The following is a 21,362-nucleotide window of genomic DNA, read 5'->3' as shown; positions in this document are numbered from 1 at the left end:
GACATAACAAATTTTCATTCACCAGTTGAATACCATAATAATGGTATGTCTGGCAAGGCTGGACGGTCGTCCGACCAGGTGGCGTCGGCGGCGACGGCGGCGACGGCGGCGCCACCACCGTTATCTCACCGCCGTAGGGTGCACCACTGGCGATATCGGCCAATCACGACCCGAGTCTCGTGTTTACTACCGATCGCGGCGACTACCATCAGCGCGAAATATTCATCATTGTTTGTTATTACTATTATTATTATCAAATTCGATCGGAAGCGCACAAACTCGCGACACTGAGACGAAGACCTGGACCTTAAGGAAAACGAGTACCATTTTTATAGCCGTACGACCGTAGAGACGAATCGCACCCGACGACGACATCGTTTACGAGTAGTTGACACGATCGGTGAGACGGGCGACGGATTAATCGAACACATCCACTCGCGTAGTCGGCCATCATGTCGCGGAATCCGTGACTTCGACGCACGAAAAAACATATCCGATAGCAGCAGCACCGTGACCGCTGTCTCCAGTCTTGTTTCCACAAAATGCGCCCGAGCGGCGGCATTTGCCGGAAACTCTTGCTGTCCGGTTACTGCTTAGCGCTGAGACTTCTGCTGCTGGTCGCATCTGTACGAAGTAAGTACAAAACAAACACAACTGTCGTACATCGATTGTTTCTGAACACGATCGACGATTCTTATATTATCTTTTATATACGTTATGATACAACGTTATCTGTTCTTACTCCTCATAACATGTAATTTCTTCTCTTCTTTAATGCCAAGTAGCTATTAATTCTAATGCCTCACATGAATTTTCGTTTTGTAAAGGAAGTTATGATGCTGATTATACTTTTAGTACTTGGCACCCAGTGTGTACCTATTAGTTGCAATGAATCTTACACAAAGAATACTATTTACTTATTTTACCATCTTTCTGTGATACTATACGTGCTATAATAATACAAAAGGTCAAGACTTGAATACCAATAATATTATTTAATTTTAATCTTTAATATAATAAATAGATAATAACAATAATAAGTTAAATCGGAAATAAACAGAATATCCTACGCGAAAAGAGTTATCTGAGTTGTAATACAAATGTGTATCAAAAAATACTGATTATTTAATGATCAGCACTCATACTATATGCTATCAAAATTTTTAGTCCTTGAATTTTTTTGTCCATAATTTTAATTATTATTTCTTATCTTTGTCGAGTTTGCAATGTCTAACATCATCTTCCACTGTTAAATTTTCTTTTATCTTTGGAATTAATCAAAATAATTAAGTATAAGTATATTAATATAGTGAATAAACATTGGCAGATAACTATATTTTTTGTAGATAACCTATTGAACCACCAAATGTGTGATAAATCAGATATTGTACAAGTGCATAATAATCTTTGTACATTGATTTTTAAATTTTAACAGTCAATTTCTAGGAAGATAACTACAATCATAAGTGTTATCAAAAAATTAAAATAGATTGAGCAATCTATTCATGTAGGTTTTAAAATAAATATCATATTAGTGAGATCATATTTTAAATTACATTTTTTCAAAAGTACTGTTATTATAATATAAATGTTTTTACAATAGATAAAAATCATTAAGTTATAACAACTAAAAAATATAAATTTATATTTTATTTCAATTTCTTATATGACTAGTATTCAAGTGGTATGATTGGAAAAATTGTTTTATTTCAAAATCTGGGATCTAGTAACAAATATTAATTTAAATATTTAATAAGCACTTTTAAATTGAAATACCTATTATTAAATAATTTTAGTATGAATAGTTTAGTGTTATCTCCTTAAAATATTATTAATTTTTTCATATGTAATTTGTTAACAATAGGTAGTGTACGGTTTATAACCGAACCAAGCGATATTATAACAACTGCTGGTAAAACCATACGATTAGATTGTGAAGCAAATTTTGATAGTGTTGCTACATTGCCTCAAATTAGATGGAGGATTCCTGATGGACAATACTTTGACTTTATTGGAGATACGAAAAGGTAAATTCTTTAAGACTAAAATATTATTTAATAGTTTACAAAACCATTAAACTTTTATAATTTTTTTTTTTTCATTAGTTGAATATTCAATATTAATTATTTTTATTTGTTTGTAATCTTAAAACTCTGATTTTATGACTATTTAAATAATTTTATCATGACTAAAAATCTTCCTTTAAAGTACTCTATAAACTTAAAGGTAGGTTCTTAAACTATTTTTAATATTTTTGTTTTTTAAAATTATTTTTATCTTATTACCTAATATGGATAAAATATTAAATAAGATTAAAGATTATAATATAAGAAAAATATTAAATTGACCTGTCATAAGGATTTATATTAAATTAAAAATAAACAAATATCAAAGGTAATATTTTTTAAATAATTCAATAATTAACTTTTTTTTTTTGTTATTTATAAGAATGCTTATTTTTTTTAGTTTCTAGAATCAGATAATTTTAGGATAGTTGTAACACCTAAGAAATACATTTAATGTGATACTTAGTTTAAATTGTTGTCATGTTAATAATTTTTAATTTTTTAATTAACTATGTTTTAGTGTTATTAAACATTTAAGCACGTTAATAACCTCACCTCACCTCAATTGTTTAATTTTTTGCATATCTATAGTCATATAAAATGTTTGAATAATGATAGCTTCCTCTTCTAACAAAAAAAAAATCAATTAAATGTCTGGTTAAGTTATTGAGTAAATAATTATAAATTAATATACAATTTGTTAGGATATAAATTACATTAAAAAAAAATTTATTAATTCAAGAAAAAGTTATTAGTTCTTATATCTAATTATAATATTATACTGTTTTAGATCTATATTGAAAAATGGGTCTCTGCTTATTAAAAATGTTTTCAATAATGATGAAAAAGATATTTCTGAAGGCTTAGAAGCATATCAATGTGTAGCATTTGTTGATAATATTGGTTCTGCTGTTAGCCGTATAGCAACTATAACTCTTGCACGTACGTTTTATTTAATGGAGTTTTTATATTTATTTATTAATTAATTATGAATAATAATTAAATAGGTCTATCACCATTTGAAAAGCAACCTACAGATTTAAAACTTCTTCCTGGACAAACAGCATACTTCTCCTGTGTTATTAATTCACAGCCTTTACCAAAAATAACTTGGTTCAAAGACCATTCGCCATTAGTAATTGATAGAACTCGTATGACAATATTCCCATCAGGTAAGATCATTCATTTATTACATCTATTTATTATGATTAATATTTAATATCACTTTATAACTAAATTCTATTTTTGTATTATATAGGGGCATTAGAAATTGATTATGTTCAAAAAGAAGATAATGGTGCTTATCGATGTAACGTGACTGGATTAGATAGGCATCGATTAAGTGACCCTGGAGTATTAACAATTGTTGAAAATGAAGGTTATTTTTTATTAAATATATATTTATAAATAAAAAAAAGTAATCTAGAAGATACCCACTCTGTTAATAGTATGTGTCGAGTTTACCTCATCGTTGAATAGAAACTTTAATGAATGTGTTAAATTTGAATTCAACTATAAATCATTCATTATTTATTATGGCATGTGTTTCTGACAAACGCTTTAAACTTTGATAATCAGGATTACCATACAATTATTTTAAAAATAACTCATAAATTTTAATTTTTACTTTTACCATCAAGAAGTACCAACTACATTAAATTTTCTACACAAACATCTTATACGTTTGAAGACTCACTATAAAATGTATAACAATCGATAAAAAAAATATCCATCATTATAGAATCAACGCATTCTTTACTTCTCTTGGAGTCTGATACAACTAAAAATTTAACTGTATTTATAATTGTTATAGATGTAATCAAAAGATTGAAAGCTCCAGAATTTGTTGCTAAACCTCAATCAACAATAGCTTTAGAAGGATCAATTGTAACTTTAGATTGTGCAGCTGTTGGAAATCCACGACCACAAATTTCTTGGCTAAAAGGCGGTACTTTAATTGATATGGCGTAAGTATAAGTATATCAATAGATTTTTTTTATATCATATATATCATGGAGTTCTTTATTATTTGAATTTTATAATTGTTTATCTATATACTTTAAATCAGTACAGATATTTGTAGAATTTATGTGTGTAAAATCAAAAAGATTTAAACCTTAACTTGTGTTACAAAAGCTTTAAAGTTTACCAAGTGAACCTTAAATTCACTTTGAGTACCTATAAGTTTGTAAAACCCCTCTAAGAAGTTCTTTAAATCAATTCTACCTACTTAGTAATAATTTCTTAGTGGATAATTGTTCTGATTGACTAATTGTAAAATGTTTAAAAACATACAATCTAAAAATTTTTGTAGATATTTATTTATTACAATTAACTAAAAAATGTCAATATTTGTTTTTATCAAAAAATATTTGAAAGTTGTGAATACTGTTTTGATAATAGTATATTAAATTTTTTAATCAATAAGATTTTAAAATAGCTTTTTATGTATGATCAAGATATTTTAAATATAAAATATCATGTTCTAAGAGTTGTTCTGAAAGTTATTTATCATATTATTTTATATGAACATTAAGGTTGTTATTTGAAATTATATTTTTGTTATGATAAATAAAAAACAAACAATCTAAATATTAATGTATGGTACCTATTTTTAAATGAATTAATAAAAGTTTTGAAGTTTAAGAAAAACTAAATGTTTGAAGCGTTATTCTTTGTATTTTAATAATAATGAATTCATTATAATTAACTTAAGATGGAGTATAAATATTTAAAAAAAACAACATTTTTAAAATTATTATAGATATCTGGACTCTCGGTTTAGTATAATCGGTACTGGTGGCTTACAAATAACACAAGTGAATAAAAATGATGATGGAAATTATGTTTGCCGAGCAGAAAATCACGAAGATTCTACTGATGCTTCTGCTACATTGGAAGTCCATAGTGAGTAACAAAATCTTTAATAATGTCTCATTTATAATCTAAATTATATAATAACATAAAATCAATAATTTTAATGTTACCTTAATATTAATACTTAAAACTAAATAATTCTAAATTAAAATACCTCTAATAGTCTTGTATGATTATGTATTTATAAATAATATATTAAATTTTTGCATTTAAAAATGTGTTCCAAAAATTCATTAAATGAAGAATATTTTTAATTATATATAAATAAAAAATAGCAATAATTTTTCATATTTCCAAATACTATGTCAATATAATACTTCAAAGATATATAAAAACAAATTTTAAATTATAAGTAATAATTAACCTTGAAACTATTTAAAAATATGCTAATGCTAATAAAACAAAATAAAATCATATTTATTTATCTTACATTATATGAAGCAACTTTTTAACTGATATATTGGATCTATCGAAAATAAATGTGAAGTCTACAGCAGTAATTCTCACACTGTGCTTTGTGAAGTACTTAAGGCTTAAGGCTCTGCATATGTGAAACCACTATTTTTTCAATAAACTTAACAATAATTAATATTTCCTCTAGTTCTATTAATACAATTGTTTCATTTACTAATAAATATCTTATTATTCTTGTTCCTATATATTTATATCATGTGTAACATGGTTCATAGAACATAGGTAACTAAAACTTAATATTAAATATTTCTAAGAGGCCCCGAGAGAAAAAGGTTCCGTGGCTGTTAAAGTTTAGGAATCACTGGCTTACAGCATTTAAACTTGATTTATAACATGAAGTCTGTAATTATACTCTTGGTTAAGTCTACAATTTAATGAGCATGGCCTGGTGTGGCACAGTGGTTGGCCTTAGTCCCCAATGTGTTCTGAGGTCTAACATCGGTCAGCGTCGCTAGCTCTCAGATGGGTGACCACCTGAGTTCTTAGTGACGAATCCATGGCGTACATACATACAGTGTTCCAACAGTACTAACCAAACTTTACAAACAAACCTTAACAAAAAACCTATTGTTTCTATCCACAGCTAATGACCTTAGTTGCGAAGCTTAAATTAAATCAATGAAAAACAAATATAATGTGCATGATAGAAATTATAGTTCATTATTTATAAAATATTAACATATATTTATACTTGCTATTATTTACAATCAGTTTAGTATTTTACATATTTATATTCAGATATTCAAATATTGTTCTAACTTCAATGCAATAAAATATATTGCCACAATGTCATCCTTGTATAAATGCAAGATTGTTCTCATTGGTTTCACTGTGTGTGTGTTTAAAGCTTGTGATCATTGAAAAATATAGTAATGAATTTAGTATTTACATAATATCATTGAATTATGTTATTTTTCTTTTACATTGTACATTATAATATCTACACTTTAAAATCTATTTGTTATATATTATTTTATTGTGTACTTTAGAATTATTTACTTTATAAGCTTAATACTTATACATATAATGTATCATGTATAACTTGAAAAAAAATATTGTATACTGTTTAGTTTCAATTAACTATGTATCTAGAATCTTTTTTGAATTATTAATTATTAACTACAAATTTTATAATTATAGTTAAACCACAATTTATTCGTAAACCTAAAGATACAATGGTTCTTGAAAAAGAAGATATAATATTGGAGTGTGAAGTAGCTGGTAAACCACCACCACGAGTTATTTGGCTCAAAAATGGTGACAGAATTAAACAAGATGAATACCTACAGTTTGTTAGCGGGTAAATAATTATATATTATATAATAAAATACAATGGTAAAATAACCTTAGTTAAACTGTCTATAATTGCACTGTTATTTATTTCAACTGAAATTGTAATGACTATCAATAGAAAATATTACAATGAAAAGCTTAACTAAAATTCTGTTTACATGCATGTTTTGTGGTAAAATTGTAGTAAAAATAATGAATATTTATATGACACTAAAAATAACATCATTAAGTAAATTGTTGATACATATGTTTTATAGGACCAATTTAAAAATATCTGGATTGATGACTATGGATTCTGGGATGTTCCAATGTTTGGCATCAAACCCTGCTGGGAATATTCAATCATCTGCATTTTTAAATGTTTTTCATGCAGGTAATTTAATAGGTTATCTATTTGTTTATACATTAGAAATGCTTTGCTTGAAAGTCAATAAACCTTTAGGCTTTATATATCAATAAAATTTTAATTTATCAGTCAAATATTAGACTTGTAACTATAGTTTCTTTTTTAATAAGTGTTCATATTCTTAGTTTGTGATTTATTTGTTTATCATATTAATTAATATTATGCTGAATGTATTATAATATACTTACAATGCTTCATTTAACCATATATATATTTATATAAAGAATATATTAAATAAATAAATAAAAATATACTATTTATTATTGAATAAAACAAAATGTAAATGGTATATAATAGAGTATATACTCTAATAACGTTAAAATATTTTATTTCGTCACTTGAAAATAATTGTAAGTTATATATTAAAATTTTTATTATATTTCTATTTGTATATGTGTTATTTATTTTTAAGTTGACAGCTAATATTTAATAATTTTACTAGTTAAATATCAATATAAATGCTTGAGCAAATTTTCTAGATTATTTATATAAATTAAAATATTTACATACCAATGTTTAGTATTATTTGAAATCAAAAACCTAAAAAAAAAAAAAAAAAAATTAATCTTTCTTGAATAATTATGATATATAAACTATTAAATAATTTATTTTTTAGTTTTAATTATTTATTATTTTTGCTTTGTTTTGTTTTGTTTTGTTTTGTAGTAATTTATTTATTTTTGTCTGCGTTTTGTTTTGTTTTTGCTTTTGTAAACAGAAAATTTACCTAGTTCAAACAGTTCTACAAATATTAGTACTGATTTCGTCAACTCATTCTCTGCAGCTGAAAAACCCAAAGACTTAAAAAACAACCTACCATCTTCCCCAAGAGCATTAGAAGCAAGTTTTGTGTCATCTAGATTAGCCACTTTAACTTGGATTAATCCACTAAAAACTAATGGCGAGATATTAACTTATACAATATTTTATCAAGAAGAAGGATCTGACAGGTTAATATTTGTATATCATGTTTTTGTTATTTATTTTATCTGGTGTAATGTGAATTTTTCAGAGAACGTATGACAAACACATCACAAACTGATATAACTATAAGCGGATTATTACCCGATAAGCATTATCTCTTTAGAGTAATGGCAGTAAATGAATATGGTATAGGTGATAGTTCACCACGTTTGAAAGTAATGACCAAGGCAGAAATTAATTTACCTGGACAACCTTATAATGTAACTGCTAAAGCAGTTTCACCTACATCAATATATGTTTCTTGGTCTAGACCAGAACATGGCAGTGAGAATTTGAAAGAGTATAAATTATTTTACATGAAGGTAAAAAACAAATAAACAATGTGTTAAATAACAAGCATACATTTATATTTATATAAATATTTTACTTTTACCAGGATTCAACTTCTGAAGAACAATTTTTTATAACGAAACATACCGATCGTGAAATAAGTGATTTAAGTCCATATACTAAGTATAAAATTTGGGTAGTAGCTTATAATCAAAATGGTCCCGGGATGAAGTCTTTAGAAGTGGTTGTTTTAACAAAACCTTCAGCTCCATCTCAACCACCACAAAATATTGTTGTTGAAGCAATTTCTGCTACTGTATGTGATAAAATATTTTATAATAATATAATTGATTATAAATGTTTATTATTTTTAAATTTAGGAGATTAATATTAGGTGGGAACATCCGCCAAAATCTAGTCAAAATGGAGTTATAACAGGTTATAAAATTCGATACAAAAAACCTGATAGAAAATCATCTGGTGATACCATCACAACTGCTGGTGATAATTTAGAATATCAAATTTCCAATTTAGATAAAAGTTCAGTAAGTAAAATGTTTTTTAATTACTTATGACCTTTTAGTATTTTTCTCTTTTAATACCATATGTGCGAACAAAATATGTAGTTTTAAGAATTAATATTCTCATTCTAGAAATGAAACTTACAGTTGTTAATTAATGAAGCTTCCCAAAAAAAAGTTTTAATAATCATTGTTAGATTCATAATGATTATAACTTCAAAAATCAAATTAAAATTATGTGTTTGTAATATCATTGAACGTCGTGTATTAATTTAAAACAATTTTATTTGGCATAATTAAAATTAAAACATTTGTATATCATCTAATCATCACATTTTATTCTACATTTTAAATATTGAATAGTATACATTTATGTATGCTTGTATTCAAAGTTCATATATATTGAATTTATTTTATTTAAAAAAAAAGTAAAATTATTATTATATTTTATTAATTATTTTAGACTTATCAAGTCCGTTTATGGACTCTAAATACTGTTGGATCTAGCCCACCTTCAGAGTGGTTTACAATATTAACATTTGATAAAAATCTTAGAGAAGATACTGTCCCTGATGCACCTACTAATTTCAAAGGTCAGTTTTAATTTTATAATCATATTTATTTTAGTTTATTAAATGCATAATTATATATTTTTATTTAATTGAATTTATAATTTTATCGAATAGTTCGAGCTTTTTCTAATTCACTATTGATAACCTGGTCTCCACCAAAAGATAAAAGTATAATTGTCAGAGAATATACACTAGGATGGGGTAAAGGTGTTCCTGATGTGTATAAGGAAAAAATAAATCCAAAAATACGACAATATGAAATTAAAAATCTAGGTAAATATTAGATAATACATTTTGTATTTTGTATTTTATTTATTTATTTCTATAATCATTTTTAGAACAAAATGCTGATTATGTACTGAGTCTTGCTGCTGTTAATGATATGGGTCTTGGGCCAATAGTATACCAAATGGCAACCATAAGAGAGCAATCTATTATAAACACATTAGAGGAATCATCAAACCCAGTAATACCACCAATTGGTTTAAAAACTAATGTTATTTCTCCAAATGCCATAGAAGTATCGTGGACAGATAATTCTCTTCTAGAGTTTGATGTAATACACAAATATATTTGCCTATATTATAAAATAAATCAGTTAATTTTATATTTATAAAACATTTTATTTACAGTCGAATGTTGATGATGTACATCTTTACCTTGTACGATACAAATCGTCCTATTCGCCTAACAATTCACGTTACAAATATGTCAACACTACTGAACTTTCTTGTATTATTAATGATTTAAAGCCTAATACTCAATATGAGTTTACAGTAAAATCGATCAAGGTAAATTTTTAATTTTCAAATATTGATTTATCTGGCCCACGAGAGAGTATCGTAAGTTTACCTATCAAAATTCTTCTCATAAGCTACACTCTCACCTGTAATATATACTGTGTAATTACTTTCAAAACATAATTACATCTTCTCTGTTCCTATTGTCAATGGCTGTGTAGTATTTGGCTGGTAGAAATGATTTATCGGTAGTAAGAGTAGTAACAGAGATTAGCCACATACACAAAACGAGTATTCTCTCGTGGTCTGAAATATAGTATTTTCACATTAACTTAAAATAAAATAATTTGGTATGACTTTAGGGACAATTTGAAAGTGCTTGGAGTTTATTGGTGATGAATAGTACTCAAGAAGCCAAACCAGCATCACCACCAAGAGATTTAACTGCTGTTAAAAATGATGATAAACCTCAATCTATAACATTAAATTGGCAACCACCAAAGTTTTCAAATGGACAAATTATTGGTAAGTTATTTAAAACAAAAAAATTCAATTACCATTTTAAATTATATTTTGTTTTAGCATATTTGATTTTATATACAACTGATGATACCAGTTCAGATAATGAGTGGATAACTGAAGCAGTTGAAGGGGATCTTATGTCTTACTCAGTTAAAGGACTGACACCAAATACTAATTATTTTTTTAAAATTCAAGCTAAAAATTCTATTGGTTATGGTCCATTTAGTCCTACTATTAATATCAAAACATTGCCAGGTATTATATTAATTTTTAATGTTTTGTATTCAGTATCAATTTAACTTGTTATTATTTATTTTTGAAATATTTTTAGGTGGTACTCCTTACAATGATGGAACATCACTAAAAGGTATTATCATTTTTAAAATAAATTATTTTTCTCTTTTATTACATATCTAATTATATATGTATAATTTTTTTTGTTTTAATTTCATTTATATAGATGGAAAAAGTGGTATTAACAACACAACCATTTTATATATACTGATTGCATGTTGTTTATTACTTATATCTTGTATTGGTATTGGAATTGCTTTATTGTGTTGTAAACAAAATAAGCCATTAAGAAACAGAAGTAAAAAAGGGTAATTTTTTTAATTTTTAATTTTAATTAGTTCTTAAAATATTTATAAATATATAATTCTACTTCAAATAAACTACACTACTAATTTTAGAATAAGTTAATATGAACAATATAATAAGTTTTGAATCAAAAATTTAAATTTAAATAATAATTTTAACATCCAAGAAATCGAATGAAATTAGTATCTTTTTATTTAAAGCAAAGTGAAACCAAATTCAGTTTATTGTCAAAAATAATATTTTTCATAAATGTAATGAAACTAAAATAAAACAATCAATGATGCCGCCCCTAAAGCATAGCTTGTGATGGGTGCAACAAGTTAATTACAACACTATCATATTACATTTTATTATTTATAATATCAATTGAGGCATTGAGAATAATGGTGGCTTATGCAATCATACAATTAATACGAATAGTACTGCTTTTTAATTCCTATTAAAATTGTATTCAGAAAATTAATGCAAAAAACCAAAATAAATTTCACTATTTGTATTATTTTATCAACTATGGTCTATGACAGTGGCTCTTAATTTTTTTAGTACCGTGACCCAAATTTCCCCCTGAAAATCTTTAGTGACCCACATGGTTTCATTTTTCAAAAAGTAGTTAAATAAAAAAAAATTTGATTTAAAATAATAATATAATACAACATATTTCAATTTTTTTAACAAAATTTGTTTATTAAGTTTTAAATTATTATTTTTCTTATTGTATAGGTTTATGATCTATATATCTTTACAAATGTACTTTTATTAATAACAATATATTTAATATTAATTTAACATATATTTCTTGGAATTTGTATAATTTAAAGAATTGTTCTTGACCCACCAAAAATTGACTGACGACCCACAATTTGAGAAACGCTGGTATATGATACATCTAACAGATCATTTAAATAGTTTTTTAAATTAATAAAAAAAATTCAATGTATTTTAGTTAGATCTGCCATTTTGCTTTACTCTCACACATAATAATTTTGTATGATACAAGATGTTTTTATGTCAAATTTTTAAGTAAGATTAATATATAGTCATGAAATGTATAATTTTATTGATTATAATAAACAATATTAAAAGGTAATTTATTTTTAAAGATAAGTCCAAACTGCCAGTCTAAAATAGATTTTTAACTTTATATTTTATGCAAAATAACAAAAACAATTATTACATACATTTAATATTAAAATGAAACATTTTAAATCTAAAACATTATATGATAATGGTTAAGATAATTTTAAAAATAATTATAATAAAATTAAAATATCATTTTTACACATACAAATCAAATATCTTAAATTAATAGAAACATGATAAAATAAGCTTATTATTAAAAGTATATTTTTTGATATTATACATATTTTTGTTTTTGTTTTGTTATATTTGTTCATAAACATTAGACAACATTTAAATTATTTATTCTTTAGTCATTACATAGCACTTTACTAAATAATAAATTGTTAAGAAGAAATTAAAAAATTATTTTTATAATTAAACTAATGATACCACAATGTTATGGTTGTAGATATAATAATTGTGCATCAATATTTGATCAAATATCCTAAATTCATAAATTATTAACAAAACTTTATTTCCTTATCTATTTTAGAATGCATCTATTTTTAGTTAAAATATAAATACATTTTTATTTTTCTTGAATTCGTAATTTAATATTAAAATTAAATTTAACATTTAACCAAAATCAAATTTTGAAATTTTGAAATGATTTTTTAATTACTAAGTACATATTGTTGACATGTTGAAAATATAATTAAATCTATTAAAAGTTTATTCTATTCATTTAGCCACACTGTTTAAGTATTGACTTGGATATATATTTTTTATTTTTTGCTCATGAAAATCAATTAGAACCTAATAACTATCATGTTCTTTACAATCTCATTTTAAATAAATATTATTTTTTGGGTTTATTCATTTTTATTTTTATCAAAAAATATATTTTAATCTGTGTATTTCATAAAACTTGATTGAAAATGTTTAATGATTAAACACAATCAATGATTTACGTGTGTTTAAAGCTGATAATCATGTTACTCAATTTGTTTTAAGTTTTAATACATTCTCATACTGATTATTTAAGAATGGCTTAGTTTTCACGTTTTAAGTTTTTTTCCAGTATTATGCAATGTAGTTATTAGGTTTAGAATTTATTTTTAATTAAACTAATGTAATACAATTTAGTTTTTAATTAAATTATGAAGTTTCTTGTATCAATTCATATTAATCAAACATTTTACTTTGTATTTTCTTAGTTAAGAAAAAAAATAATACTATCATAGAATATTACAGTTTTGTTGCACTAATAAAAACTTAGTTTATTAAGTTTCTATATTTAAATCAATTAAATTAATATTTTAGGAATGTTTTTTTTTTTTTTTTTAATCAGCTATGTTTATTATGGAAAAAATTTGCTAATATTTATAATGGATATTAGATAGTAATATTTCAGTATTAATAGAACTATAATTAATGCAAATCATTTTAAATTCCCTCCAATAAAAGTGTAATTATTCCCACAGAAGTACTAGCATGACACAGAAAACATTAATATTAGATATGAACTTTTTTTTGTCCACAATCATTTAATCCACTACTATGGGCTCATATAACAATTAAAATTAATTGTAATAATAAAATGTTTCAATGCAACTACATAAAAAAAAAAAAAGGAATGAAGCAAAAATATGCCAATGTTGATTTAAATTTTTGATTCTAATTAAAAATATATCATTGTCTTAATTACTATTTTCTTCTAAAAAAAATTTATGTTAATTATTAATCATTAATATTTGACATTTAATTTTCACTAAAGGTATATTAAAGGATCAACTGGTTATAATGCTAAGGGAGTAGCTCAGTCTCCAAGCATTAAACCACCAGATTTATGGATACACCACGATCAAATGGAATTGAAATCAATGGAAAAATCATCACAAGGTTCATTAGATACTAGTTCTGGATGCGGTCAAGGAAGTTCAAACACTTATGATGGACCTGATACTCGTGTTACCATACATCATGTACCGCAGACTACCAATTCTTTAGAAAAAAATAATTATGTTTCGTCTTATGTTGGTATGTATAATAATATAATATATATTATGTATGATTAAAATGAAAAATTATTTTTGTCTATTACATTGTATTATATTTGAAATAAGTTGAAACAAATAATTTTGGCTTTAAAAATAATTTTAAAATTGAGAAATGATTCAAACATGTTTTGAACTTAAAGATGGAATGAAAATAAAATATATTTTCATTTTAAATTATAATTTAGTCGACTTAATTTTCTGTTGATTTTTATTACTTTATTTATGTATTATTTTGCATGTTAAAGTTTTATTCATTTTTATTTAATATACATTAAGGTAATACAATTATTCAACCTTTATTGTCGGATGAAAAAGTTTCCACGTTAAATAAACGCTTTAAACCTGTTGTTTTACCTGTTGATTCATTTGATTCTATTTATAATGATAGTAAGTTATAGTTGTTAAATTATTTTATTTTATCAATAAATTAAGTTCATCATTATGGTGAAAAATAATTAAAATTTAATTATTATAATGTTTTTAGCTATGGCAACATTACCTAGTCAGGAATCTCGTTCACCTCATCCTAAATCTCAATATGCAACCACTACTAGAGCTCACGTAACTGTAGATTTAACAGCCGGTAAAACACAAATCATTTTATTATTATGTTATTTATTATAATTATTCTTATTATTTTTTATCAGGAGTTCCTGAAAATAATTATATTGTTCAAGCCACTACAGTTCCAGATAAATTTGAATCCATACCAGTATCATCAGCTGCAAACCTACAACAACAACAACACACGTATGTCTTTACTTTATTACTTAAATCTATTAGGAACAAAAAAGATATAAATTTATATTGTATATTTGAAAACTATTGTCATTAATTAATAATTTTTTTTTTTTCGAACTATTGATAGTGAACTAACTGGTATAGTTATTATATCAAATATTGTGAAAACCATGCTTTATTTAATTAATTAGGATTAAAACTGTAATAGTTTGTTTCATACTATATAAGTATGATCTTCAAGTTTTTTCCTTAAACCATACATAATTAAATATAAATTACTGTTAAGCCACATAAAACATGCACACATTAACTTAAAATACTGAAAATATTAATATTATTGCCATTAATTATTAAATCCATAATTGTATCATCTTTAGATGAAGTAGACATTTTTTGATATTTATTAAATTGTAAAAATGCAGTCCAATTAAGAAAAATGAAAAAATAAATAAAATTAAAATAATCCTTTTTTTTTTATTTTTGTGACCTTGCCTTGCCCACTAAAATGTAAAAATTAATTTTTATTCATCATTATTTTTTTTAGAGGATTAGTGAACTCTAGTGAAAAAAGACAACAAGGTCATCCCTTGAAAAGTTTTAGTGTTCCTGCACCTCCACCACAGTCAGCACCATCTACTCCTCAACAAAAACACATAGGTATTCAAAAATAATTTGAATCATAATAATTATAATTTATTAATATATTCAATATACATTTTAGTAACAGTTAGACCTCAAGGATCATCCAGCCCATATAAAAAAAATATTTACTCAGCTATTAACAATTCACCATCCAGTACATCAATGTCTAGTGGTCCTAAAACATGGAAGTCACCATTAACAGGAGTGAATCAAAGAGATACTATCACAGAAGTTGAATCGCTTAGTAAAATACAAGTAATAAAAATTGCTCAACTTTATTGCTTTTAAACAGTAAAATAAAAAAAATCTTTAAAACTTTAAGTAGAATTATTACGTTAAGTTACTACAATAGCTTAATTTTACTGTTTAACATAACAAAAAGTATTTATTATAATCATAATTAATGTAAAATACTAAAATATTTTCTGTTATTAATTTTGTAGCCATAAAAATAATTCTGTGGCTTGGGTCACAGGAACATTTTGACTAAATATCACATTAAATATAACAATAAATATTAAAAAAAAAAAATAAAAATCCCTTCTTTTTATTAATCTATAAACTTAAGATACTTTAAAAAATATTATACATTTGTAATTATTTCAGGTACATACCTATTTTAATCAGACAAATCTTCTTCGTTATTATTTCTTGAAGTAGGTTTTACATTTTGCATTAATGCATTGTGAAATGGTTGACTAGTTACATTGATGTATGAAAATAATGAATTCAAATCTTTTAGTTTTTCTTTACTTGGAAGCAAGGATTTGGAGTTCAAAGTTTTTAAACCAATCAATTCAAAGAATGTCTAGTTTCCTTAATCAAATCTAATATTTTGAAATTTTCTTTTTCATTGTTAGAAAAGTAATGCTTATATATTACTTTACCAAAACTGTCAGTTGTGTATTCTATCCATCTTAGTTTGTTCTAACACACAGGTTTGCTATTAATGTTAACTTTTTTATGAACATAAATATTGATAAATTAATTTTTGAAGTTAATAAAATGTTCTTGCTTCATTTTAACTACCTTAATGGGAGGGTTTCTTTGTACTGAACTAATGAGTATAACCCAATCTCTTGGTAACTCAATATCAACAGATGTATGTTTTTTTTTTCAATTGCTGCATGTATTGTGTTGCTTCTATGGGGTATGTCCAGGAATTAAAAACTATGGTGAACTATTAGTTTTCTTCCCATTTCTTTGAAATAAGCTACTATGTACAAAAAAATAATAACTATAAAAATATTACGATATTGTCCTGGGCAGCAATCGTTATAAAATACTACCTCCTGAATATCATGACTATGTTCTAATTTATAAAGTAAGTATTTGTATACACAAGAAGCAATTTCTTGTCTTCTGCAGGCAGCTTCAGCTTAGATAAAAATAGGCAGATTTATTTTTTCCGTGGATCTCATAAAATGTTAAATTGAAGTCCACAATGGACATTTATAAAAAAAATCGCTCACCAGTTAAAAATGGTGTTGCAAAAAATTTTGTAGATCAAACGAAACAGAACAGTATTATTTATTACACTTATAGCTTTATCTTTATGCTTCTTCTTGTATGCGAGATCAATAATTTTAAATGATCATTTTTTTCTTCGGCAATTTGATCTTTTTCTAAATCATTGGTTGAGCATTTTAATAAATTTTTATACTTATCACACTGCTGTCATGTGTCATTATTAGGCTTTTTAAATCCTTAATTAAATTTTTCAACAAATATTTTTCTATCTTGTACGAACTTACTACTAATAAAAAGATTTTTTTCTAAACAATAATTCTTGTAAAGTCTATATATAGCACTTATTGAGAGATCCGGATTTAAAAAATTATTTTTATTTGTGTAGTTTCTTAAATAATGACTTATCTGAACTGAAAACATTTTTATATAATCACATGTAATATTTTTTAATATTTATTCCAGAATCAGATAACCTTGGGTAGTTCAAATGACATTCTCTACCATCAATTGAACATACATTACCCCACCCATTGAACGTTTTTTAGGCATAATAACCTTAATTTTCTTGAGACTTATGTCTTATGTACTCATAAACATTATTTGGCATATCTCTATTTTTTAAGAAAATATTGTTTTGATAATTGCCTTCTACTATGTCTGTTATCATTTTTTATAGCTGAGTCTTTTTAGGATATTCTTCAATAGAACCTGTTAAGAACTAATTTTGACTATTTATATTTAATGTGTAACAATTGTTAAAAATAATAAGCCTTTCATCATCATTTATTTTTTGATAACAATTACGTTTGCATTTACGTGGTACTTTCATTAATTTTGCAGAAACTTTTTTACCTTTTAAAGTACAATATTCTTTGCCTTCAGTTTTAAGTTTTTTACGTATAGTGTTAGCCCAGGCATCAATATTTTTTGTTCGTTTTCTGGTACGCAATTCATCTACAACTTTTTTCTGCCACCACTTCAAGAAGATATTGAATCTTGTTGTTGGTTAATACTTATGATAATATCATTAATTAAACTTGCAGTATTGTCGTTTGAATCATGTACAAAGTCATTGCTATTCTCATCACTGCTCTCATTATCAGTTTGAATTTTATGATTGTACGGAGTATACTCTTCACTTCATTGATCAAATACTAATTCACTATCAGAGTTAGAAAAATAATCAGAAGACAACTCTAAAAAACGATAAAATAAAATGCAAATTAATATGAATAATAATTGTCTATACTTACAATTAACAATATTAGTAGTTATATTACACAGTGATACAAGACGTCTGGCTCTTTAGCTTTTACTCATTTTATTAACAAAATACAATAATTATTTATCCGTGCATTATAATATAACAACAATTAACAGTGTTAAAATCCATTTTACTGTTGTTTTAATTTGGAATCAGTAACTGATAGCGTAGAAACAGAATTACCAATTAATAATTATTGAGGTATAACAATTTAATTATTTAAAACAATTAATATTATAATACAGTGTGGGACCAATGTAAATGATTAAACACAATTTTTAATTGTAAAAGAGCCAATGTAAACATTAGCCGTTTTAGAAATATAAATAATTATTTTTGTAACATAAGCCCTTGTATCTCAGTGATAATTGGTATTTGAGTTATACCCTTTTAGCACAAGAAAAAGCGTATTAAATTTTATACATTAGTTCTTTAAACTCATTTTTGTAAAAAAGTGAGATTGGCCCTTTTAGACCTAAGCTACATAATTAACTATATTTTATTGTTTACTACACATATATCTACTACCTAAAGATTTTATCATGTCAGATATATTATTTAATATTTAGTTATCATTATTTGTTATTTTTAAATTCATCTATACAAAGTGTACTAAAAAAAAATTATTTATTTACAGACTTCTTATAGCACAGAAGAACTCAATCAAGAGATGGCAAACTTAGAAGGTCTAATGAAAGATCTAAGCGCAATTACTGCATCTGAATTTCAGTGTTAGGAACAGATTTTTATGTAATTCTGTTAATTATAAAATAATTAACATTTTAAAACACTCAGATTATTTAGATATAATTTTAAATATTAAATGCAGTATATCATAAAGACTGATATCTGATATTCAGAGTGACTATTTTAAACCGCCAGATTACATTTATAGTTATGTGTATATTTTTATTTATTTAGACACTTGTTTATACTGAAAAAAAAATGATTTGTTTGAATTTGTCATTCCTGTTTATTTTGTGATATTTTAAAAAGTGATTTCTCGGTAAATTAGCAATAACTTAATATGTTCCCATTTATGATTTATATAGTTTATATAATATAATATTACAAGTTAGGTCTGGCAATTGTATGGGATTTATATATTGTAAATGAAATGAATTGGTATTTCATATATTACTAAAAACTAAGGTTGGCAATAAAAATGATAATTTATTACATATGTGAAATTGTTAAATACAACTAAGTTTTAAACATCTCCCCGCCCTCATACCCTTATATTCTGTATATTTAGCATAACATTCTAAACAAATGAACATTTTTTATTTAAACATTTGGTTTTTTCATCATAGATACAATTTGTATCATCTATTTTGTAATGGTCATTTTATATTTTATCACAATAAGTATGTTGATAGAACATGTAACGTAAAATTAATATTTGAATTATCATGACTTACTTGTTATAACAGTTATGACTGTAGCGACTGTCGTTTAGGTTAATTTTATCAGCAATACATTGTTATTATTTTCTATACATTCAACTATAAATTACCAAACATTATTATGATTATTATTTTATTCTTAACAAAAGTACAAAGTATTTATTATTCAATAAAATAATATGCTCTCATACATTGCATAAAAATTGTGATTTATAATACTTAAGTCTTTAAATATATTTAAAAAAATTTCAAAATCAAAAAAACTTAATTTTATCATAATATTGTTTACCAAGAGTTTTTATTTTTTTTTTTTTTTTTTAATGACATTTTACAAATCTTAGTTAAAATGTATGTACAATTTTTTTTTTTTTTTTTTTTTTATTGAAAATATTGCGTAAAAACTTTCAATTGATATTATGGTCAAATTTTATTCCGAGATTAAACATTTTTTTCTGTTTTTCATTTAAAAAAAAATTTTATTATAAACTTTGAATTTTATTGGATTGATAAGTATTAAATGTCTAAGTACATTAAATAATAATATAGTTGATTTTAAAATTAATATTTATACTTTTACCTTTATGGGTTAAATCAAAATCACAAAAAATCTATACTAGTCAACTGGTGGTTTAACTGTGTGGAATATTTTTATGTTAAATTTTACATAATACTATTTTGTTCATTTAAAATATATAATGTGTATTTGATAACTTTTCATTTGAGTATAAATTAAAATATTCTTATCACAGTCTTACTAGCCAATATTTTATCAAAATATTATGTCATTTAAAGTATTATTTTTACAAGATATTCACATCATATTATAATTTTTACAACTACAACTTATATTAGTGTTTCTTAAAGATAATTTTTTTTTCTTTGTTTTTAATATTATACTGCCATTAAAATACAACTTGCAATAATGCATCAATTATTTTTGTATATATTATGTAAGATATATGTAAATTAACATTCTCATCATGTTTGTAAATAACTTTTAACTAAAATTACTCATATGTTTTAACAGAATTAATTTTAATCTTAAATTTAAGTGATTTGCTAAACATTAAATTTTATATTAATTCATGAATGATATTCTAATTAAATTTTACTAAAAGTAAAATAATTATATATTTTAAAAACATGTACCAGTGATATTTGCTTTATTATATACGAGTATGTATAATTTATTTTTATAATTTACTGTTTAATTTATTTTATATTTTTATATTTTTTCATTTGTTTAAAATTAACACAAACCAATATATGAATTTTATACATTTTACATTAATCTCAAATGTTTTATAATAATAACATAATTTTTTTTTATTATTATTATTATTATTATTATTTTTTTTTTTTTTTTTTGTAAAATTTTAACTTTTCTATGATTAA

At 24.3% G+C, this 21,362-nt stretch overlaps 1 protein-coding gene across 3 annotated transcripts; it reads left to right on the top strand.

The window, feature by feature from the left end:
- Positions 1-201: 201 nt before the first annotated feature.
- LOC112602385 (neogenin) lies at positions 202-19,467 on the top strand. 3 transcript variants are annotated; one of them, XM_025350440.1, is made up of 28 exons: positions 203-633; positions 1,865-2,027; positions 2,857-3,008; positions 3,074-3,238; positions 3,325-3,444; positions 3,880-4,033; positions 4,831-4,973; positions 6,558-6,717; positions 6,968-7,083; positions 7,901-8,066; positions 8,129-8,402; positions 8,477-8,686; positions 8,751-8,915; positions 9,355-9,484; positions 9,578-9,736; positions 9,802-10,019; positions 10,096-10,254; positions 10,566-10,728; positions 10,786-10,980; positions 11,057-11,092; positions 11,186-11,327; positions 14,162-14,424; positions 14,721-14,831; positions 14,929-15,027; positions 15,092-15,194; positions 15,730-15,842; positions 15,907-16,082; positions 19,199-19,467. In XM_025350440.1, the coding sequence occupies exons 1-28, from the start codon at positions 543-545 to the stop codon at positions 19,295-19,297; spliced, it is 4,245 nt and encodes a 1,414-aa protein (XP_025206225.1). In that variant the 5' UTR covers positions 203-542; the 3' UTR covers positions 19,298-19,467. The 3 variants fall into 3 exon arrangements, with proteins under 3 accessions (XP_025206226.1, XP_025206225.1, XP_025206223.1); XM_025350438.1 differs by having other exon boundaries at positions 7,835-8,066; XM_025350441.1 differs by lacking the exon at positions 14,721-14,831 and having other exon boundaries at positions 202-633; positions 7,835-8,066.
- Positions 19,468-21,362: the final 1,895 nt, after the last annotated feature.

Source organism: Melanaphis sacchari, unplaced genomic scaffold (assembly GCF_002803265.2).
Source record: "Melanaphis sacchari strain LSU unplaced genomic scaffold, SCAv2.0 Contig87_pilon_pilon, whole genome shotgun sequence".
NCBI lineage: Eukaryota > Metazoa > Arthropoda > Insecta > Hemiptera > Aphididae > Melanaphis > Melanaphis sacchari.
Note: the sequence above shows the minus strand (reverse complement) of the source record. Positions and strands in the feature narration are given on the sequence as shown.